General features: G+C 46.5%; 1 protein-coding gene across 9 annotated transcripts in view; it reads right to left on the bottom strand.

Moving 5' to 3' along the window:
- SPATA6L (spermatogenesis associated 6 like) overlaps positions 1 to 24,027 on the bottom strand; it is a 73,950-nt gene that overhangs the window by 12,026 nt on the left and 37,897 nt on the right. For 4 of the 9 annotated variants that reach the window (XM_064579994.1, XM_064579996.1, XM_064579989.1 and 1 more), the window contains 4 exons: positions 20,594 to 20,687; positions 19,497 to 19,599; positions 14,061 to 14,219; positions 8,385 to 13,464 (listed from right to left, as the gene is read on the bottom strand). In XM_064579994.1, the coding sequence (XP_064436064.1) occupies positions 19,510 to 19,599; positions 20,594 to 20,687 (184 nt within the window). In that variant the 3' untranslated portion in view covers positions 8,385 to 13,464; positions 14,061 to 14,219; positions 19,497 to 19,509. Of the gene's footprint in view, positions 1 to 4,286; positions 5,634 to 8,384; positions 13,465 to 13,502; positions 14,220 to 19,496; positions 19,600 to 20,593; positions 20,688 to 24,027 lie in introns of those variants that run through there. The other 5 variants (XM_064579991.1, XM_064579990.1, XM_064579992.1 and 2 more) reach the window with 5 other exon arrangements.

The raw sequence follows: 24,027 nt of genomic DNA, 5'->3' as shown, positions 1-24,027 counted from the left end.
TTATTTATTTGAGAGAGAGAGCACATGAGAGGGGGGAGGGTCGGGAGGGTCAGAGGGAGAAGCAGACCCCCTGCCGAGCAGGGAGCCCAATGCGGGACTCGATCCTGGGACTCCAGGATCATGACCTGAGCCGAAGGCAGTTGCTTAACCAACTGAGCCACCCAGGCGCCCTCACAATCCTTTTTCACACGGAGGGATTTGAGGTGCTCGGGCTGCATGCGTGAGGCTGAGATGCCCATTCATGGAGCAGCTGAAATCACAGTAGGACATGAAGTTCACCTTTGTCATCTTGGTCCCTAAATCTCACATAACCATCCCCACCTGCTGGAAGCAGCAGACTTTGTTCTGGGCCCCACACGGGGCTCCGTAATACCCCCTACGCCGGGAAACGTGCCTCCCTCCCCTGCAATCTTAGACTTTTTAAGTGAAAGCAATATAATATAAACAACCAGAAGTAGGCCTTGTTAAATTAGCTTTGGGAACAACATATTGATCTGTATATATTGAATTAGGTGACTGCACCTCACACTATGAGGTTACTGACCATGGATGGGAGACCGCTGGGGACATTTCTCAGTGGCCTAGGCTAAATAGGGCCACAAAACTCCTAAGCAAGCTGTAAGATCTAACCACACAATTGATGTCTCATTTCCTCCTCACTAGGAAAATCCAGTGCCGTTCATGATTTGGAGGAGGTCTCTGTGGGATTGCGGAGACGTTTCTGGTTTCATCTACAAATCTCCACTTTGCCCAACTGTAAGGTATCACAAGGTTCAGTACAGTTATTGGTAAACCCCCAAAGCCTAGATAAAGTCAATAGCCCTTTTGTTGTTCTTGTTGGAGGAAAGGAGAAAAAAAAGCAGTAGCCTCATTTAGAGATGGTTCACTGATCTCTGGAGGGCCTCGCTCACCTGGAGCTGGGAAGCTTTGGCCTCAGGAAAGCAAAATCAGGATATTACCTAGAAAGAAGCTGCCCCACAAGAATACGGTTTATCAAAAGATGGAGGCAAAGAAATCCAGAAACTAATATACAGAATCAACCAAACTCCTGAGTGGTAGCATTTGGAACCCAACCCCAAGCCCATTCCCACCCATCCCCATTTTCCCTCCCAGAAGATGCCTTTCCTGACCGACTGGAGGCTTCTGTAGCTGCCCTTCCTCCATGACTCAGGAAAGCTATTCCCTAGGTTATGTGAGGACATCACATCCTCTTTCGTCACTTCAGGGCATTTGAGGGAATGCAAAGCAAGGTTGCATCAACTGGGCATTTCAGAGTAAAAGGTCTGGCTGCTAGGGGAAAAAAATGAGGAGTTTGAAGATCCGCTAGTAGTCTGCTTTATCTTGTCTGGGCCCTGTAGGAAAATGTAGGTTTCCCAAGGTGAAGATAAGAGCAGTTGAAATTAATTGAGTGAGGGGCACCTGGGTGGCTCAGTCGTTAAGCATCTGCCTTTGGCTCAGGTCATGATCCCGGGGTCCTGGGAGGGTCCTGGGATCGAGCCCCGCATCGGGCTCCCTGCTCAGCGGGAAGCCTGCTTCTCCCTCTCCCGCTCCCCCTGCTTGTGTTCCCGCTCTCGCTGTCTCTCTCTCTGTCAAATAAATAAATAAAATCTTAAAAAAAAAAAAAAAAAGAAAGAAATGAATTGAGTGGTTGGTCCCAGGAGGGCAGTTGCAGGAGAAAAAGCACCACTCCATCACTGCAAGGGTGCTTCATCTTCTGGACATGCCTCCAGAAAGTGCTGAAGGCATGCACATTTTAAAGATGACTTTGATCTTCCTCTAAGCATTCAAATGTAATTTTCATTTAAGAAGTCCTTGTGTTTCCAAGGCCCTCCGCTTAACTTGGCAAGAATTAGAGGCCGGCAGAAAGATCTGTCTGAGCTGAGGACTTTGCTGGGGGTTGGAGAGGGGGCGAGGGGAGTTTTTCCAGAATCTGTGGATAACGAAATATCCTGGTCTTTAGGAAACTGCGTGGGCTCCACAAGGGTCAGAGAAGTGCTACTGTGTAACTCATACTTATGTTATTTATTAAAAACAAAACAACAACAACAAAAACACCAGCAGTTATCAAGGGGAACCCTGGCTGATCCTTCCCCAACACTTGGTTTTGTCTCCCCAGCACCCCAAACTGGCTTTAATGCCCAGGGCTGATACACTAAGCCTCTGTTTTCTAATTTAGCCAGAAAGGGTAAGACAGACAACAATGGGTCAACTTTCCATTAAGCACACACACACTCAAAGCTCTTTGTTGGGTCAGGCGGGGCCAGTTAGGAAAACATGCTCCCTGTAGTTGATGAGAAATCGGAAGAGCAAACAAGGCAGCCTCAGGTTGCAAGGCTACCAAGCCTGCCTTTCTGGCACAAAGGAAAAGTTTGCTCCAATACCTTCCAGGCAGACAGCCACCTACCCCATTCTTGGGCAACATCACCTTTCTTAAAGATGACACTCTAGGGCGCCTGGGTGGCTCAGTTGGTTAAGCATCGGCCTTCAGCTCAGGTCATGATCTCCAGGTCCTGGGATCGAGCCCCACATCGGCCTTCCTGCTCAGCGGGGAATCTGCTTCTCCTTCTGCCCCTCCCCCTCCCCTGTTCGTGTGTATTTGTGCTCTCTCTTTCTCTCGCTCTCTCTCTCTCAAGTAAATAAATAAAATCTTTAAAAAAATAGAAGCAGAGGTAACACTTTCAAATTCATTTTCCAAGGCCAGAATTACCCTGACATCAGAGGCAGACAAGGACATTACAAGGAAAGAAGACTATAGGCCAATATCCCTGATGAACATAGAGGCAAAAATCCTCAACAAAATATTAGCAAACCAAATTCAACAGCACATTTATTAAAAGGATCATACACCAAGATCAAGTGGGATTTATTCCTGAAATACAAGGATGAGTCAACATCCACAAATCAGTAAGTGTGATACACCACGGTAATGACAAGAAGCATAAAAATCACATGGCCATTTCAGTAGATGCAGAAAAAACATTCAACAAAGTTCAGCATCCTTTCATGATAAACTCTCATCATATAGAAGGAACATACCACAACATAGTAACAGCCGTATATGACAAGCCCACAGCTGACGTCATACTCAATGGTGAAAAGCTAAAAGCCTTTCCTCTAAGATCAGGAACAAGACAAGGATGTTCTCTCACCACTTTTATTCAACATAGTACAAGAAGTCCTAGTCAGAGCAATTAGGCAAGGAAAAGAAAAGAGGCATCCAAATCAGAAAGGAAGAAGTAAAATTGTCTATTTGCAGATGACATGATATTATATATAGAAATCCCAAAAGATACCACCAAAAAACTGTTAGAATAAACAAATTCAGTAAAGTGACAGGACATAAAATCAATACACAAAAATCAGTTGAGTTTCTACACACTAACAACAAATTATTAGAAAAAGAAATTAAGAAAACAATTCTATTTACATTAGCATCAAAAAGAATAAAATACTTAGGAACAAATTTAACCAAAAAGGTGTAAGATCTGTACTCTGAAAACTAAAACATTGATGAAAAAAATTACCCTGGCTGCTAGGGGAAAAAATGAGGAGTTTGAAGATCCGCTAGTAGTCTGCTTTATCTTGTCTGGGCCCTGTAGGAAAATGTAGGTTTTCCAAGGTGAAGATAAGAGCAGTTGAAATTAATTGAGTGAGGGGCACCTGGGTGGCTCAGTCGTTAAGCGTCTGCCTTTGGCTCAGGTCATGATCCCGGGGTCCTGGGAGGGTCCTGAGATCGAGCCCCTCATCGGGCTCCCTGCTAAGCAGGAAGCCTGCTTCTCCCTCTCCCTCTCCCCCTGCTTGTGTTCCCTCTCTCGCTGTCTCTCTCTTTGTCAAATAAATAAATAAAATCTTAAAAAAAAAAAAAAAAGAAATGAATTGAGTGGTTGAGTGGTTGAGTGGTCAGAGGGAGAAGAAGACTCCCCGCCGAGCAGGGAGCCCGATGCGGGACTCGATCCCGGGACTCCAGGATCACGACCTGAGCCGAAGGCAGTCGCTTAACCAACTGAGCCACCCAGGCGCCCTCCAATGGTATTTTTTAGAAATAGAAATAACAATCTTCGCTTTCTGTATGGAACCACAAAAGACCCCCAAACAGTCAAAGCAATCTTGAAAAAGAAAAACAAAGATGGAGTCATCATGCTTCCTGATTTCAAACAATATTACAAAGCTATAGTAATCAAAACAGTATGGTATTGGCAAAAACAGACACAGAGATCAATGAAACCAAATAGGGAGACCAGAAATAAACCCATGTATATATATTCAATTAATTTTTGACAAAGGAACAAAGAATTTACAGTGAGGAAAAAATAGTCTCCTCAATAAGTAGTGTTGGAAAAATGGGATGTCCACACACTAAAGAATGAAACTGGACCCCTATGTTACACCACACACAAAAATCAACTCAAGATGGGTTAGAGACCTGAAGTAAGACCTGCAACTGTCAAACTTCTAGAAGTAAACATAGGGAAAAAGCCCCCGGACATCCATCCTCACAATTATTTTTTTGGATTTGACACCAAAAGCAAAGGCTAAAGCAAAAATAAATAAGTGGGGGGGCACCTGGGTGGCACAGTCAGTTAAGCATCTGACTCTTGGTTTCAGCTTAGGTCAGATCTCAGGGTCCTGAGATCAAGCCCCATGTCAGACTGCACACTCCGTGGGGGGGGTTCTGCTCGAGTTTCTCTCTCTCTTCCTCTGCCCCTCCCCACTGCCCTCTCTAAAATAAATAAATAAATCTTTTTAAAAAATAACAAGTGGGACTACGTCAAACTAAAAATCTTCACAGCAAAAGAAATCAACAAAATGAAAAGGCAAACTATGGAATGGGAGAAAATATTTACAAACCATCCATCTGTAATCATAATCACAATACACAGGAACTCATACAACTCAATAGCAGAAAGCAACCCAGTTTAAAAATGGGCAAAGGAGGGGCACCTGGGTGGCTCAGGTCACAATCCCGGGATCCTGGGATCGAGCCCCACATCGGGCTCCCTGCTCGGTGGGAAGCCTGCTTCTCCCTCTCCCACTCCCCCTGCTTGTGTTCCCTCTCTTCCTGTGTCTATGTCAAATAAATAAATAAAAATCTTTTTTAAAAAAATGGGCAAAGGATCTGAACAGACATTTTTCCAAAGAAGCTATCCAAATGGTCAGTAGATACATGAAAAGGTACTTGACATCACTAATCATCAAGGAAACGAAAATCAAAACCACACAGAGAAACCATCTCACAACTGTTAGTATGTCTATTATCAGAAAAGGTAAGAGAGAACAATTACGTGAGGATGTGGACAGAAGGAAACCTTCATGCACTGTTGGTGGGAATGCAAACTGGTGCAGCCACTGTGGAGAACAGCGTGGAGGTTCCGCAGTGATCCAGCAATCCCACTTCAGGGTACATATCCAAAGGAAATGAAATCACCACCTCAAAAAGATACCTGCACTCCCGTGTTCACTGCAGCACTATCCACGACAGCCAAGATGTGAAAACAACCTAAATGTCCGTGGATGGATGAACAGGTAAAATGAAGGCGATATATACACACAGTGGAATAGTATTCAATCTTAAAAACAAAAAGAAGGAAATCCTGCCATTTGCAACCACACAGATGAACCTGGAGGGCATTATGCTGTGAAATAAGACAGAGAAAGAAAAATAAATGTACTGCATGGTATCACTTATATGTGGAATCTGAAAAATAGCAACAGTCCACTTCATAGAAACAGAGTAGCATGGTGGTTTGTCAGGGGCTGGGGGGTGGGGGAAACAGGGAAGGGTTGGTAAACGGGTACAAACTTGCATCTAATGTACAACGTGATGACTCCACTTGATAGCCCTGTACTGCCTAATTCACATTTACTAAGAGAGAACTTACGAATTCTCACCGAGAAAAAAAAAGTGAATACGTGCGGTGATGGATGTGTTAACTCGGTGATGCAAATCCGTTCCTGATGTATATACATCTATCAAATGATCACACTGTACACTTTAAATACATTACAATTTTGTCAATTACATCTCAATAAAGCTGAAAAAAGTGCCTACAAAGTAAAAAGGGAGAGCATGAAAGCATCCACGTCACCTCTTGAAAAGTTATTCATTTTCTTTAAAGCATCTGTCATTTCATTCGTTGGGATCATTTTTACTCAAACTGCCCGCTCCTCGTTCTCCCTTTCTAGCAAAGATCTGAGTGCATCTGTAGCATCTCCTACATGCCCTGCTCACCCCGCCTGACCTCCCTTAGAGTCGAGACAGTGTTATCAGACCCGTGCTTCAGATCGCTTTCGAATCTTTCATTCAAAACCGATTCCTGCCAAGGGTTCCTCTCTGTCCTGAAACCAGAGGTGGGAAGGCAGCCAAATAAAACCAGGCCCGCTATTTCTCCTTCCCTTTCTTGCTGACCTTCGGGGGCTGCACAGCAGTCCTCGGGCTTGGCCTCCTCTTCCTCCCACTCACCAGCACCTTAATCCCCCCTGCAGTCTGGCTTCACCCCCACAGCTCTCCTGAAACTCCAAGGTAAACCCAACGGGCATTTTCTCAGTGGCCAACTTTTACTCTTTTGCATTACTTATCACTGTTCATTGGCTTGTTTTCCACTAAGCTCTCTTCCCTTGACTACTAAGATGTTACGAGTGCGCTCCGATGCTCTCCCATCATCTTCAATCACCTCTGCAACCTTCTCTGGCTTCTCCCTTCCTGTGGGCCTCACCTCTGCCCACTGCCAAATACACAGGGGCCCCTCAAATATTTGTGGTTTGAATGAACAAACTCCATTTCCTCCTGGTCTCTCTCTCTCCACGTTCTCCACCAGAAATTCATTCATTATTAGGACTTCAAGTACCACAGCTATGCAGATAATTACCAAAATGTGGATCCACAAAATCTATGGCCATTCTTGGCGGCTTCCCTGACCTCCGGCCAAATTTTAGATTTGCATCCCCAACTTCTCCTGGGCATTTTCCTTTGACCTCTCCAGCATCTTTTTTAAACTGAGGTTGTCCAAAAACAACCTTGTAAATTTCTTTTGTAGTCTCTCTTTTCACAATTGGCGACCGTGTTTTCAAAATCCCCTTTATTTCCAAGGAAGCCTGGCATCATAAAATGTCTTCCCTCTTTGACCTCAAAAGGTTTGAAGCTGCATGTTCATGCGTGTATTTAAATCTCTCCACTTTGGCGAGAGCAGCAGGTGGGAGCCCCTGAGCGACAGGGCTGTCTCTATGTGGAGTGGCCCAAGACTTAGCGTCTGTTCCGACATGATAACGCGGCGTGGTGCATCCCTGCGTCTTCCCTTCCCATGGACTTCTTGAAGAAGCAACACGTATCTTGATAAGTCTCTAAATTCTACTGACAACAATGAGACCTTCACAGGAAGAAGAATTCTTCACAACAATAAGAACCCCCGCCTAAATCCAAGAGAAGGCCCCCACTGCCTCTGAGCACCTCACCCCTCAGTAATCCTGAATGTTCCCTGCTCTGGCCCTATTGTCAAAATTCACCATGAAAAAAAAAATCCCTCCCCGAAAGTTTTGACTCAGCCGCCTCTTTTATTCTCAGTCCTGAGTTCCTCTCACTCAGGTCACGGAGAACGCAAATCTGTAAAATAAAGGACACTGTGTCCTGATGTTGACAGAGTAATTATTCTCTCAATCAATACTTCATTCCTGATGATTAAATAATTCACCTTCACTTTGCAACTCAGCCCCGGCCAGCTGACTTAAAGGCGCCAGTCTCCCCCTCCCTGCACCCCATGCACCATCAGAGCACCGTTAAAATAAGTTGCCTGAGGGGTGCCTGGGTGGCTCGATGGTTAAGCGTCTGCCTTCCGCTCAGGTCATGATCCTGGGGTCCTGGGATTGAGCCCTGCATCAGGCTCCCTACTCTGCGGGGAGTCTGCTTCTCCCCCTGCTCATGCTTTCTCTCTCTCTCTCTCTCTCTCTGTCTCAAATGAATAAATGAAAAAATCTTTAAAAAAAAAAAGTTGCCTGATCATTTCTTCCCGCCCCTGAGGTTTAATGGCCCCTTTCTTCTCTGTGATGCTCTGACCCAGTCCAGACTCGATTGTCCTCATTTCCAAACTTCTTGAAGGACTTTGTCCTAGCCTCCCTGCCACCGGCCTCTCCCAAACCACCCTGAATAAGGATCATCAGATGAATAGCCTGCCTTCCCATCCCAACCTCTAATGGCTTTTTTTTTTTAAAGATTTTATTTATTTATTTGACAGAGAGATAGAGCCAGAGAGCACAAGTGGAGAGAATGGCAGAGGGAGAGGGAGAAGCAGGCTCCCCACTTGAGCAGGGAGCCCGATGCGGGGCTCGATCCCAGGACCCTGGGATCATGACCTGAGCCAAAGGCAGACGCTCAACCATCTGAGCCACCCAGGCGCCCCCCTCTAATGGCTTCTTACTGTCTACAGCACAAAGTCTAAAATCCCGGGCCTAATATTTAAGCCACTTCAGAAGATATCCCTAGAGGGTATTTCCTCCTCCATACACAGACTTTCATTAGATTCCAGGTTCCTCACTTTTCCCAAACCTCTTCTCCACCTGGTCTTCCTATTCATTAGTGTCAAAAATTCTTGGCCGTCAGCCCCAAGATCTCATCATTTCTAACCCATTATTTCTTACCTCGTGGAACCCACAGAAGTAATGGTATCTTGGTCCATAATCAGATACTGCCTTATTAATTTGAGACTTGATTATAATAAAATTGAGTTCCACAAACTACTGATAATAATTCAGTATCATTATTTGATATTCTTTTTTTAAGATTTTATTTATTTAGAGAGAGCGAGCAAGGGGAGGGGCAGAGAGAGAGAATCCCAAGCAGACTCCACATTGAGCACACACCCCGACATGGGGCTCCATCTCACAACCCCAAGATCATCACCACCTGAGCGGAAACCAAGAGTCGGAATGCTTAACCGACTAAGCCACTCAGGTGCCCCTTGTTATTCGATATCCTTAAATACGAGTCAAAACACGTGGCTGTGAACAAGCTTCAGCTTCAGACCAGCTTTATGTTACCATAGAGGCTTTTGTTGTTTTAGATTTGAACTTGAATAATTTGAACACCTTGCGGGAGTTGGAGGGGGGTGGACTTGGACTCTCCCTTTCACCCAGTCCCCGTTACTCACGGCTTCTGGCAGTCACGCATCCTGCCTGGTCCTGAAGACATCGGAGTTCGCAACAGCTTCTGAGAGTCCCATCTCAGTGGCCTAGCGAGTCCAGGGACTCCAGGAAGGCACAGGCTGTATCTTCCACTCCTTACAGAGCTCATCCGCTACCCCCACCCCCCAGGGCACGATAGAGTACTGAGCACATAGTAGGAGCTTAATAAATACAAATCGAGTGATTCCATACGAGACTGTGGAATCAATCTGGTGAACTGTCAGGGCTGGGAGACCTCAGGACTCAACACGGGATGGTATCCTTCACCCATGTTGAACTCCCCTTATGCAAGGATGCGTGAACTTTCACGATGGCGCGTTTTCTCACCGTGAACCCAGCACTTCCAGCAATGACACCTATTACACGGTCTGTCCCTGCAAGTCATCCCACTGAAACAGGTGTGATATTTATCTCAGTTCAAGATACCAATTTAAGTAAGTGTCAGTTCCCAGAGGACAAAGAAGAGGGATTTCTAATTGGGGGCAGGGGAAGGGAGCTGGCTTCCTAAACACGCTATTTACAAACATAATATCCCAGTGACAGGAAATCAGGGCAGAAAGCATCTCTTGCCCAAACAAGAAGCGGTTAGCCTCGTTCCAGCTCCTGTCAGGAGACCTTAGTTGCCCTGTCACTGTACTGGAATGTTCTGAGTTCATTTTTTGCAAACCCCTTAGGTTGAATTATCCAGTATGCACAAGCCTCGGGGATAATCAGGTGACAAGCAAGGGGGTGGCAGAAAGTGGTAGAAAGAATGAGGTTGAGAGACAAAACAGACCAGGGTTTGGAAATTGAATCTGACACTCATTAGCTTTTCTGAGCCTCGGTGTCCTTAGCAAAAAAAAGAAAAAGTGGGCAGGAGGCCAAATGCCTTCCTCAAATAATGAAATGAGATGCAGATAATAACAGCCGGTACTCACCGAGACTTCCTTTGTGCCAGGCACTGACATAAAGTGCTTGCAATGTGCTAACTTCCCTCCGCTCAGGACAGTAACGTTACAAAGCAGATACTGTTCTGCCTCCGATACACAGACGGACAGACACACAAAGGGGCTCTAAGTCGTTTTGTCCCAGTCACTCACCCACTAGATGGCAGAACCAGGATTCAAATCCAGGTGTTCTCACTCCAGAGCCCTCACTATGGTGCCCTGGGAGGCACCTGATGCAGTGCTGGCAAACTGAGCACTCAACAAAGGAATGAAAAAATGAGGGAGCCCAGGCAGCAAGGAGGAAAAAATGCTTTATTCCACTTCTCTACTGGGATCCCAAGTCTCCTAAAGTTAGATGGTAAGGTCTTTACAAGGCTGTAGCTCTCCCTCAATGTTGCCCTTGTCCTGGCCTCCTCTGTGGAAGAACCTAGAATAAATCACCCGCCACACCCGCTCACGCTAAGCAGGACCGGCAGAAACACAGCCCCGCTGGTTCAGAAGCTTCCCAACCAATCACAACCCAACACGTGTCCTTCAACTCTTAACCTTAGCGCAAACACTCTACCTTGCCGGAGGTCTCTCGTCTCCCTCTTCCCTTTAAAGTCCTAATTCTGGCGGCGTCTGGGTGGTGCAGTGGGTTAAGCGTCCAACTCTTGGTTTCGGCTCAGGTCGTGATATCAGGGTTGTGAGATCGAGCCCTGCGTCAGGCTCCACGCTGAGCACTGAGTCCACTTGAGATTCTCTCTCTCCCTCTCTCTGCCCCTCCCACTCATGCTCTTTCTCTCTCAAATAAATCTTTTAAAAAATAATAAGTCCTAATTCTGGTAACTCGGCAGTCTGGCAGCCCCCAAGTCCCCTTCGCCCTGGTGGCCTTGAGCGCTCTCACCCTGGAGCTCCTGGTGTTGAAATGAAGGTTCCCTGACCCCCCGGCTCACGTGGCCCTCCCACACAGACAAAGCAAATCCAGCCCATACATTATGTTTATTGCCTATCTCATGAGAGGCAAAGCTGTGGTCCCCCCAGAGCCACAGAGAGCAGCAAACAAACCCCAGCAGGTGGTGCTTACAGGTAGATGAGGAGGACTGATAGTAAACCATGGGCAACAGGGCACTTTTAAAGTAAAGCTAAGAAAAATACATACTTAGGGGAGTGCTGGAGGATCACTCTAAAAGATACAGAATCCCCAGGGGGAAATTTCAGACTGGGACCTCCTTACTCTGCTCAAGAAGCTTGGACAACCCACCCACCCTGAGAGTGACCCATCTGCACCAAGGAAAAGCTCTAGTCCTAGGCATGACGCTGTTTATGCCAAGTTTCCTAGCTCTGAAGGTGAAACTTAGCATAGGCTCTTCGCTCTAACGAACAAATCAGCTCCAGCTGCCCTGGACCCCGCGTGCAGGGGCCGGCGGGAGCAGACCCAAGCAGCCGCGGGGCGACGCACTTCTCCTTGCCCACCAGGTTCCCAGTACCTGGGAGCTCCAAACCTGCACTGTCCCTACTCAGAGGACAGCCGCACCAGCGGGACCACTGGCCACCCATGGACAGGAAGGCGTGCCCTTTCCTCAGGCTGCCCCCCGAACAGGCCAGAGGGCTGGAACTGATGGAGTAGTCGTGGCCATTATTAAGAGCAGCCGGGCACTCGGGAGCTGGGCTGAGCTTGCACACGTAACTCGTCAATCCTCTCAGTTACGCATTTAAAATCAACCACCTGCTTTTATGTTAAAAGTATTGTGTGCACTCTCATTTTTTAAATCTAATTTAGAATCCGGGGTCTGTAGGTTTCAGCAAACTTTGGGTCAGTCAAGCGACTTCAGGAAAACGGCCTTTTTGTACAGTGGCTTTTGCGTGGAGGGCCCAGGAGATTTTCCCAGAGCCTCTGCAAACCCAGACCCCTATCACACCTGCTTGGAAAATATGCTCCAGGCTTTGACAGATCTGCAACTGTGCAAGTCAAAAAAGGATAATAAACCAAAGCCAGACAGGTGGGAATATTTTATCATGTTTAAAGACACAGATCTTCCCAAAGAAATCCCAATCCATCACAAAATTATTCACATTCTTATATACCCCCAAAGCAAAATACCTCAACTGCAATCCTGGCCCCAAGGTGATTCCTCAAAATGGAAATAATTCCTTGAGACATAAAAAGGTAAAATAAGAATAAACAATAGCATTAGCGGATCAGAAAGTGAAAAAAAGACTGATTTGCAAAACAGAAACAAAAAAACAGAAAAGACTTTAAATAAGAATGGGCATTTAAGATCTTACACCTCAACTGAATCAAGGAGTTATGTTCAAACCATTTCAGAAAAACTGAACAGCGACTGTCCCGGCGTATATTTGAGCGGGAACTGACATGACATGAGATACCAATCCACTAGAACGGGATTCCTCGAGCGGCTTACATCCTTTGTAAGTGGTTCTTTTCTGAGCCTTGTGTCACAGCCTTCATGTAACACAGGATTTTTTATTTTTAATGAGTACTCAACATCAAAATAACTGGCTATAGTCTCAGACACACCGGAAAGAGATAAGCAGGTGTAATCAAACATTTGTCTGTTTTCCGAATTGGATGAAATGCTTGTTGTAACATGCACACCTTTACTTGGCTGAAAGTCTGAGAAGAGAATAAATGAACTTTGTTTTATTGTTTTTGTAAGGTTTTTCTTCTCCTTTATTAATGTTGTTTTCCTAATTTACCTCACCAATTCCTGGGGTCATAATGAGAGAAGGAAATTTAACTCTCACTGAATCCTTTAAACACTAAAAGGGATTTAGGGCATGGTAGTGGAAGATGCCAACTGAAGGAAAGACCAAGGCTCTCGTTTTCAGGCCCCTTGCTCTGGGCCTGTCCCCGCGAAGACAAATGCGCTTCCAGCCCCACATCATCCAGGCCCATCCTCCCCCTCCTCCTGCTCCCTCAGTCTGTGCAAGCATTTCACCAGGGTGCCCTTCTAACTCATTTTAAATCTGGTTTTGGCAGTCATATTTGCAGAGTGTATTTACTTAAAGTAGCTCTTTCAGAGAAATATTTGAGGAAGGTTTTGTTCCTCGTATAAATTTATTAAGCACTGCTGGAAAAAAGGTGGGGGGCGGGTAGGTGACAGAGGAGTGGTTTTAAACTGTAGTCCAAAGAAACTAATCTCCTCTTACAAATGTATCCTAGAAAGTAAGCCTTTGGAGCAAGATCTGAATTCTCCAGACGTAAGGCTCCCTCTTCCTAAGTTTCCAGTGGACTTCGTGTAAATCAAGCCTAACACTAAAAAACAAACAACAAAAAACAGATTTACCAAAAAAAATCAGGTTGACAGTCTTTTTCTGGAGGATTTATCAGGTTATTCCTCTAAATAGCAGCTTCCTCTAGTTCCTGTAAAATCTCAGTTGAGGAAGGAAGGATGGAAGGAGGGAGGGAGGGAGGAGTGGGGCGAGGGAGGGCAGGAGGAGGGGGAAAGGAGAGAAGGCAGGGGACAGGGGGAGGGAAAGAGGGCAGGGGAAGGGGGGAGGGAGAGGAGGATGGAAGGAAAAATTTTAAAACTTTTCAAGAACACACCCAGTGGGGCGCCTGGGTGGCTCAGTTGGTTATGCGTTTGCCTTCAGCTCAGGTCATGATCTCGGGGTCCTGGGATCGAGCCCCGCATCGGGTTCCCTGCTCAGCGGAGATTCTGCTTCTCCCTCTGCCCCTCCACCCACTTGTGCTTCCTCTCTATCTCTCAAATAAAGTAAAATCCTAAAAAAAAAAATCACCCAGTGTCACAAATGGGGAAGCACCTGAAAAGGCGTCCTGACACTTTCATTAGAATTCTAAAAAGTGCTTTCTAAATGAAAAAGCACCTGCCACCCAACTATGGTTATTTTCTAGTTGGAGCTCAAAACAAACACATCAACCAACTATAACACAAATTCTCCGACTTGACAAGAAAATATGAGCCCCACACAGGAAACACTTTAATCAACGACTCTTACCTGGGCACAAAAGACTGAGTACAGGGTTTGATTTGACAAAACAACAAAAACTGTTGTTCATTTCTCTAAGGACATGTCAGTTGGCTCCATGAGTGAGTTCTCCATGACGTTCCTCCAGCTTTCCTTCAGTTCCCCTTGTGAAATTGGAAATTTCACACACTACACGTGGTACAAAGAAAAAGGCAAGCCATCAGCACCCAGGAGAAGGTGATGTCACTCTAGCTACTTGGCACGTAGCCCTACCTGGGGTCTCCCGGGGTCTGAGCCCGCTCTACAGCCCCAGGGCAGGAGGAGGCGACCTTGGGGAGCAGGACAGAGCAGCTCTGTGACCTTGGGCAAGTTACCAGCCTCTTTGCATCATATCAGGATGAGGATAAGCCAAGTATCTACCTCTTAGTGTCCTGAGGACTTCACACAGTCCTCGGGTCGGGTCGTAGTGAATGCACAGAAACTGCGCTGAGCTGTTAAGCATGCCCCCATCCTATTCTATGGAACAGGAACATATTTTTGAGCACAGAGAGAGTCAGTATAGGATTGGGGGGCTGTTCCAAGTCCCCCATCTCAAGGTGCTTGCAGCCGTCTGCAAGATTCTCAATCCTAAATGTGTATCGGAATCTTCCGAAGAACATCTATAAAAATACCCTTTCCAGGCACCACCCAAAGAGATTCCAATTAAATTGGTCCAGAGTGAGGCCCAGGATGAGAATTTTGCAGAGCCCCCCAGGTGATTCTAATATTCACTGAGGCCCGCTGACCCCGGAATGTGCCTCGTGTCTGGGTGCACGGCCACCACCTGTGTGGTCTGTCGGCCTGGCGAGACCAGAGGTCCTGGGATGAAGGGAGGTGTGTCATTATCCACTGTATCCATCCCCCTAAGCCACCAAATAACAGGCCCCTCAGAAGCTGTGACTGAATCAGAGAGCCAGGGTCCCTGAGGTCGGAGCTGGGCATCTGTAGGCTGGTTTGCTTTTTGCTTTGGTTGTAACACAGATGAAGGGACCCCTGGGAGACGGGGTACCATGGCTCTTGCCTGCCCACTGGGGACAAGTGAGGGTGGAAGCCATACCAGCCACTGTCTTAGGACCTGGAGGCCTTAATGAACTGTGACAGAGCAGAAACCAACATTCTAATTAATTTTTATCCTTTTCTGGTTTCTTTCTTGGTTTATTTCCATTTTGCTCCTCGTTGATTTGAGAGAGGTTTCTGTGCTACAATTCTTGTCTGCGTCTGAGGACATGAGGCCTGACTGAGTTCCTTGGCCACCCTCCAGCTGGGGACATGCCCAGGGGAGCGGCTCCTGCTGCAGGCCAGCCACGGTGGTGGGACACTCAGTGGGTCAGAGCTGGGGCCATCTGGTCAGTCTCTGTCCCCTTCTTGGGAGGGTTATCATAAGGAAAACCAACTACAATACAATGCTGGAGGAATAAGGTGCTAAGTGGAGGCAGGTTTGGGAGCAGAGGCCAGAAGGCCTGGGTCTGCCTGAGGGACCAGGAGGTGTCACAGAGGGGGGCCCTGTAAGCCCGTCCTTGAAAGCAGAGTCTCAGTGAGCTCATGCCAGACATGGGCAGTCAGCCCCCACCCTTGGTAAGGACCGTGACACAGAGACAATCCTTCCTTCCTTCCAGAACTAGGAATAATTCCGGTGGGGGGGGGGGGGCAGGTAGGAAGTGGTTTATGGGATTTTTTTTTTTTTGGTGGCAAAATTCACCTAACACAAAATTTTGTTTATGTTTATAAAATTTTAACCATTTTAAAGTATACAAGGGATCATCTATTTTATACCAAAAGTACCAAGTCCCAAATCATCCAGAATAAAGAGAAATAGATGTATTCCAAAGCCCCCTCCCCCCATTCTTCACCCATTCCCTTGTGAGACAATTAGATTCACTGTTTTGGGCTCAAGAATCACTGGCCCTTCTGGGGTAAGAATCTACTGTTTCATTTCCCCCAGTCTTGAGATCACTAGGAATCCAGGAGAGGGATGCCTGCTCAACAGCAAAAGAGCAGAAGTGGAAAAGGCAAGAGATAAGAACTAGAGCTGCAAGCAGGAGGGAGTCTTTGAGAAAAGCAGGGCCGGGGACAAGTAGTGGGAGCCCACTGGGTCTTCTGCAGATGCTCCTCTCCAGGGCTGTCTTCCTGACCTGTGGGGGGACTCTAGCCGTCCCATTTTGGCAGCCTGATCTTGCTTGTTTGGATCCTCCCTGGATTCACTAAGATACTCAGCATCCTTCTAATAAATGCCCTGTTTGCTTAAGATGAACCAAAGTCACCTGTGTTTCTTTTTATTTTATTTTTTTTAAGATTTTATTTATTTGACAGAGAGAGACACAGCGAGAGAGGGAACACAAGCAGGGGGAGTGGGAGAGGGAGAAGCAGGCTCTCCGCTGAGCAGGGAGCCCGACATGGGGCTCCATCCCAGGACCCTGGGATCATGCCCTGAGGCTGAAGGCAGACACTTAACGACTGAGCCACCCAGGCGCACCCCACCTGTGTTTCTTTACAACCACCAACACTTCCACTAACACGGCCCTCTAGCACCCCTGCCTCACCATGAATGCATGACCCAAAATGTGAGGGGGGTGGGGGTGGTATGGAGAGCTTCCAGAGAAGGCCTACGAGCACATTCCAAACCACCGGGTGGGAACTAGTGTCATGAAGGAAACCCATTTTCTTTTTTTGCTTTGTTTTTTTTAAGTAAACTCCACCCCCAACATGGGGCTTGAACTCATGACTCTGAGATCAAGAGTTGCACGCTCCACTGACTGAGCCTATCAGGAGCCCCAAGGAAACCCACTTTCTTTTTTTTTTTTTTAATTTTTTCTTTCTTTCTTTTTTTTTTATTCTTATGTTAATCCCCATACATGGAAACCCACTTTCTAAGACAGAAGTTACTCATTTTTTTCCTTCCCTTCTCTCTGTCCCCTCCCATCAGCATCCACGTATCAGCTGGTTTAATGTAACTTGATGTCCCCCATGCTGAAAGTCAACACAATTTGGCATTTGGTCATTATGTTGGCCATGTTCCCATTGTGGTCATTATGTGGGCTATGTTCCGTAAAACCGCCTAATAAATACCTAGATTACTGTTTTGGCAACTGGAGATTAAGTGGCCCAGAATCCATCCTTTCATCAACCAAGCAGAACGTTCTGAGGTAGAAGCCTACAGAATGGGCTGTTACGGAGCTGTCCTCCACATTCCTCGGTGCTGATGGTGGGGAGTCCTGGCCAGCCTGGGGGCAAGGCGGCTTGTGCCCTGAGGCATGAACAGCCCTTGAGCCAGACTTTCAGGAGCCTGACTGCATGAACACCTAGCATATCATCCCACACTCCTTCATGGCTTAAAAAGATTCGTGATGGTTGTGATGTTGCTAGGATGATGTTGCTGCATATACAACAGCATGGGATCCTCACGGGAGATGATCAAGGTCCACAGACCCTGCTCGGATCCAAAGGGCTCTGCTCTTTCTCCCCAGGGCTCCCCTATCACACCCTCTAGGTTTGGGGAGGCAACGGGATGTAATCGTTTAATAGCATGGTTGCTGGGGCGCCTGGGTGGCTCAGCCAGTTAAGCGGCTGCCTTCGGCTCAGGCCATGATCCCAGGGTCCTGGGATCGAATCCTGCATCGGGGCTCCATGCTCAGCGGGGAGCCTGCTTCTCCCTCTCCCTCTGCCTTTTCCCCCTGCTTGTGCTCTTGCTTGCGCATGCGCTCTCTCTCTCTCTCTCAAATAAATATAAATAAATATAAATCCTTAAAAAAATTTTTTAAGGGGCGCCTGGGTGGCTCCGTTGGTTAAGCAACTGCCTTCGGCTCAGGTCATGATCCTGGAGTCCCGGGATCGAGTCCCGCATCGGGCTCCCTGCTTGGCAGGGAGTCTGCTTCTCCCTCTGACCCTCCTCCCTCTCATGCTCTCTGTCTCTCATTCTCTCTGTCTCAAATAAATAAATAAAAATCTTTAAAAAAAAATTTTTTTTTAATAAACAAAAAATAAAAGCATGGTTGCTGAAGCCAGACCACCCAGATTCATATTCCTAGACATGCCATTCACTGGCCATGTGACCTTGAGCAAGGCACCTAAACCTCCCCATGCCTCAGTTTCCCTATCTGTGAAACGGAACTAATGATAGAACCTACTTCATAGGGGTGTTGTGAGAATTAGATATGAACTCATCTAATGCATGTGAAGTGTTTGCACCAGTTCCTGGCGCTCCGGAAGCACTTCATAAGGAAGAGCTATCATAATTCCAGGCCTGGGTAGAAAGGGACAAGAAGAGAACACCTCAGGAGTGACGTCACCCCACAGTATGGCCGACTGCTGACAACAGACCCGAATTCTACAGCTGCCTCGTCACCCCATTCCACACTCACTCACGAAAAAATATTCACTCGGCGCCAACCACAGTGGCAGGTCACGTGCTACAAGGGTGGTTGCAGGGTGGCAGGAGGGGGAGTTCGGTTCTCGCTCAGGGCACACTCCTGGCATATGGAGTTGACTTCATCTACGTTAAATGGGATTCCACTGCTGGGTGCCAAAGCTGGCTATAAACTAGTGAGCACGAGAGAGTCCCTGACCTTGAGAAGGTTTCATTAGTAGAAGGGGCAATCAACCCCTTATAAAATCATCAACCCTGGGTGGGAGGATGGGTTGGCCTGGTGGTGGGTATTGAGGAGGGCACATTCTGCATGGAGCACTAGGTGTTATGCACAAACAATGAATCATGGAACACTTCATCTAAAACTAATGATGTAATGTATGGGGATTAACATAAGAATAAAAAAAAAAACCATCAACCCATATACAAATATAAAAACAAATGGTGTCGGGCGCCTGGGTGGCTCAGTTGGTTAAGTGACTGCCTTCGGCTCAGATCATGATCCTGGACTCCCCGGATCGAATCCTGCATCGGGCTCCCTGCTCAGCGGGGAGTCTGCTTCTCCCTCTGACCCTCCCCCCTCTCATGTGCTCTCTCTCATTCTCTCTCTCTCAAATAAATAAATAAAATCTTAAAAAAAAAAAATGGTGTCAGCTTTAGGAAAGAAAAGGGCAGGGCGCTAAAAAGGTATACCATGGAGGGGAAGGAAGTGTCCTGCAAAGTCATGAGACCAGAGGATAAAGAGAAGTGATCCAAGTAGGACCAGGAAGCAGTATTCCAGATAGAGAGCGTAACAGGTGCAAAGGCCTTGTGGCAGGAAAAAGCCTGTGTTCCAGGAGCTAGAAGAGGTATCATGAAAGAAGAGGGGAGGCAAAGAGGGGAGAGACAGAGAGACAGAGACTGGCCTGGCAGACCACAGACACATGTGCTATCGTTCTCCTGTGTGGTTTTTGGGGTCTCCGCCCCATCTCCTGTCCACCACATTTTCTAGTTACTTCATCCTGACAGCAGGAAATTATTTAAGCAAATCAACATAAGAAGCAGCACTTAAGCTGCTTACTTACATAAGACAGCAGCTTAAAAATATCTCTGTTCATGCACTGGGTATTCCTTCAGCAGGTAGCTTGGTCTTTCAGTGATATACTTTGCTTCAGAGACAGAATATTCCTATAACAAAAGCCAAGCCAGCAACTGTGTTACTCATAGTGTCACATAAATCAATGCTACTCAGATGAGTGGTTTTGCATTTAAAAGGCCCATGGACCCCATGCGTGCCGTACACGGGGTGTTTACTATACGCGTGTGCATGCAGATACTTTCTTCTTTCTTGTTCTTCTCCCTCCCTCCCTTCTTTTCCTTCTTTTTACATTTTAAAGGGATTCCCTTACTTGAAAAGATTGGAAATTAACAAAGCAAAGCCAAGACTTTGCCAAGAGGAAGCAGAGTAATTTACAACCCCGCCCTGTGAAAATCAATATTCATTCATAAGTGTCATCCTATAAATCTGGGCTGTGCCTGTGTTTAAATAAGTCAAGACCAAGACGACCCCTTTGACCATGACACAGTATCCTTAAACCCAACCTAACCTTTGTTAACCTTTCATGGAATTCTTTTGAAATGATGACCAGTCCCTTGGCTAATGGCTACACATCCACAGTAGACAAAGTACTGGGTGTATCTGTCTATGGGTTAGAAACCACACCCCACACGTCAAACAGCCAAAACACCTTATCCACTTTTAACATTTTCTTCCACATTGTAGCCTCACACAGACGACAACTTCCAGGGACCGGGATTCCTGTGCACAGTGCAAGGGGTTGGGCTTCGGGCCAGGGAGACTGTCTTCTCTCCTTGAAAGGATGGAGCTCCCTCTTGCTGCAGGACCTCTGCCTAAACTCGCTAGGACTCATCGCTCAGACGGAAGCTCCCTTGTATCTTCCTCAGGGAAGCTTGCCCTGATCCCCCACCAAGTCAAATACCCCCTTCTCAGACACTCTCAGGACACCAGGCACCCTCCTTGGGAAGTGTCACAATTTTACATTTATCTCTGTGGTTACTTGATTAATGTCTGTCTCCTCACCCCACCCCCCAGCCCCAGACCGGACGTCCCAGTTCCCCTATGATTTTGTCAGCAGAGATTCCGTCATCTCAGAAGCCCTACCTTGTGTAGGTGTTGCTGAGCTCTGTGGGGTGTCAGGAGACTGCACACCCTTTCGTGGGTCTTCCTCCACGAGGACTGAGAGCAAGGGTGGAACCTGCCCAACACAGGAAACCAGGGTGGAGTATTATGCAGCTGCTAAAAAGGATCCTTCAAGTACACTGTGGGTTGATATTTATAACTTAATAGCAAGAAGCAGCAGTAACATGCAAAATAGGATACATAGTGCACTGTCAGGGTCTTCATTAACCCTACGCATAAGATACACACTGACAATAAAAGCAACCACAATGTGAAGAATGGCTTGTGTTTGCCTGTGTGGCTGTGAGTGATTCTTCTTTGTACTTTACTGAGCATTTCAGATACTTCTCTCAAGAATCAATCCTGCTTTTATGCTTAGAAATTTAATCCACAAATGTTTAACACAAAACGTAACCCTGACTGTTTTCCACTGCAAGCATTGTATGTTTCATCTCATTTACTTCAGGCTGCTCAGACCCAAACTTAACCACAGATCATACCAGTGCCCTCTGGTTCCTCAGACGGGAGGCATCTACTCCCTTCCACAGCTCCCCCTGCCTGGAATGCTGCCACCCCAACCCCGACTCCCCACTCGTGTGAACCCCTACCCACCTTCAGAGCTCAGTCCAATCACTGACTGCTCACCAAAGTCCTTCCCAAGCCCCCTCCGGAAGAGGAAGTTGGCTACCCTGCTACCTGCACTTGGAGTCCATTTCCCCCTCGTTCACGGCACTTCACCAGTGACCCCTGGTCAGTATTTGCTTAATGTCTGTGGATGCCCCTAGACTGAAGCTGGCATGGGGAATCCTAGGTGAACGGCTCATCCCAGGGCCTCGTAGGTACTGAATACCACTGTAGGTATTTAATATTTCTTGAGTGACTGGATTCATCCCTTCATTCATTCATCTTTGGGAGGGGAGTGGGTACCAAGGCCTAAACTTTGAGACAGAATTGGCCATTTGATTATGAAAAACACAAATACCATTTTCCAAAGATTCCTAAAGAATTTTAGCAATGTGGATACAATCATTCTCTTTAGTTAATGTGCGATAAACACTGGACAGTCCTGGGCAAGCCAGATGGCCTTTCTGTGACTGTGTTTTCCCTTGTCACAGTTGATCATGGCCTTATTTACAAATTCATGGTCAAATTAGTTCCAAAGCTCTCCATTTAGAGTGACTTTGGGCACGCAGAATTTGCTGATTCATCAGAGGTAGAGGATACAAATCTGCTCTGCAGCCAGAGTTACCATCCTCCAGTCAAATGTGCTAACTCCTGAGAATGAACTTGCAAAAGCTCCCCACTGCCTTCCAACAAAACCCAAACTCCTTAGCTTGGCTTCCACAGTCCCTCAGACCCTCAGCCTTGGCACTCACTATTCCCCAAGCTGGTCTAACTTCTAGAAGCTGCCAGTGCCCCGTGCCTTCTCACTTCCCATCCCTCCCCTCCATTAACTCTATCAAAATCCAATCCACATCCCTCAGGGCCCACATGGAAATACCATCTCCTCCACGATGCATTCCAGAAGTGCCTTCCTTCCTCCTCCTTTCTACTCTGATAACATTTGGTCCATACTATTCTCAAAGTTCCGCCTGGTAGAAAGCTCTCTATGCACATGTTTTTACATCCTCTGCTAAGTTGCAAGTTCCCAGAGATCAGGAGAAATGCCTTCAATGTTAGGGTTTCCATTCCAGGCTAGCGGCCTGGCTATCAATCCTGTTCTCCTCCGAGGCACTCTTCTACCCACAGAGATGCTACACGCCCACCACACACCCAGTTCCAACCCCAGGGATTCTGACTAAGTGGAGAGCAGGCGAGTCCTTAGTGGGCCACAGCTGAGAATCACTGGCCGGCTGCATAAAGACACTCAAGAAAGGCTGGCCGAAGGAATGCGTAAGCCGTCGCAGAAACTTATTTTAGAAAAAAAAATGAGGCCTTCTTTGATCTCCCTCTTGAGGAAGGGCCCCACCTCCTGCTCTGTCTCTCACCCACTTTTGGACCGTACTCCTGTGACCTGCATCTCACCAGCTGCCTCACATTCAGTGGCATGAGGGTGTGCCAGCCTCCTGGTCTAGTGCGCGAACCTCTGGCAAGCTGGGATGCGTCATGACCATGCACATTCCACCTAATAGGTGCTCAAGAGATGCAGCCCCAATTCAGTCCCTCAGAAATGCTCGCTAGGCTGATTATAAGGAGGAGTTTGGGTGATGTATAAAAACAAGGCACGTGGACAAAAGCCACGAGCTACCTCTGCTTCTGGCAGCAGAGAACCATTTTGTACCTGTAAGAGAATGGCTATTTGATCATCACACCCATTTTACAGATGGGGAGACTAAGGTCTACAAGGCTGAGTATTTCTGTGAGATCACAGAGTAGTTAGAGACAGATGAGCACTAGAGCCCAAGTCCCCTGACTACCACCAGCTGAAGGTCCTTTCCCGTCTCTGTTTAAAATCTTTACATCCAGAGGATAAGCCAGGAGGAGATGAAGACCAGGTAGAGAGAGGGATGTAAATGTCTTTAACCTCCCGACTTAGAGTGACAGGGCTGATTTTTAAAAATCTATTTCATGTTATTTTCCTCTAAAAAAGTAACTAATCAGGAATTCTCCATTCTTTAATAGATTTTACTAAAATATTTGATTTGGTTTCCTCAAGTCCATGATACAACATTTTAATATAAAGGTATTCTATCATTTCTACAAAACACTAAGAATTCACTGCCACTTTCTTAGTCTTAGTCAAACTTAATATAATTTGTATTAAAACTGCAGGGCTTTCATTGCATTCTGACTTTCATTCTGGGATATTTACTACCTAGTCCCTTTGTGAGCAATCACGTCACTCTGACACGGGGCTTTCTCTTATTCTCATCACTAAGTGCAGAGAAGAGCAGACTGGCATATCCTTCATTCAGAACAACTGTCTTAAGGAAGACAAAAACCGTATGATCTCACTTATATGTGGAACCTAAGGAAGAACACAAACGAACAAGCTCACAGATACAGAGACCAGACTGGTGGTTGCCGGACTCAGGGGGTGAGGGGAGTCAAAGTGTACAAGCTTCCTATTATAAAAGAAATAACGGGGACATAATGGGCAGCATGGAGACTACGGTTAACACCATAATGCACATTTAAAAGCTGCTGAGAGAATAAATCTTAAGAGTTCTCATCACAAGAAAAAAATTTCTGTAGCTATGCATGGTGACCCGATGTAAACTGGATTTACTGTGATGATCATTTTGCAATATACACAAATATTGAATCATTATGTTGTATGCCTGAAACTAGTATGTCAACTATCCATTTTTAACAACTGTCTTAAAAATATTATCTTCAGTGCCATTCTCCTGGAGTTAAGGCGACCAAGAAACCAAGAAAACATGTCTAGAAAAAGAGAAAATACACCTACATGT

This window comes from Mirounga angustirostris, unplaced genomic scaffold, assembly GCF_029215605.1.
Source record: "Mirounga angustirostris isolate CCGP_5_RB_7025 unplaced genomic scaffold, mMirAng1.0.hap1 SCAF_15, whole genome shotgun sequence".
NCBI lineage: Eukaryota > Metazoa > Chordata > Mammalia > Carnivora > Phocidae > Mirounga > Mirounga angustirostris.
The sequence above is the reverse complement of the archived record's forward strand: the minus strand, read 5'-3'. Positions and strand labels throughout refer to the sequence as shown.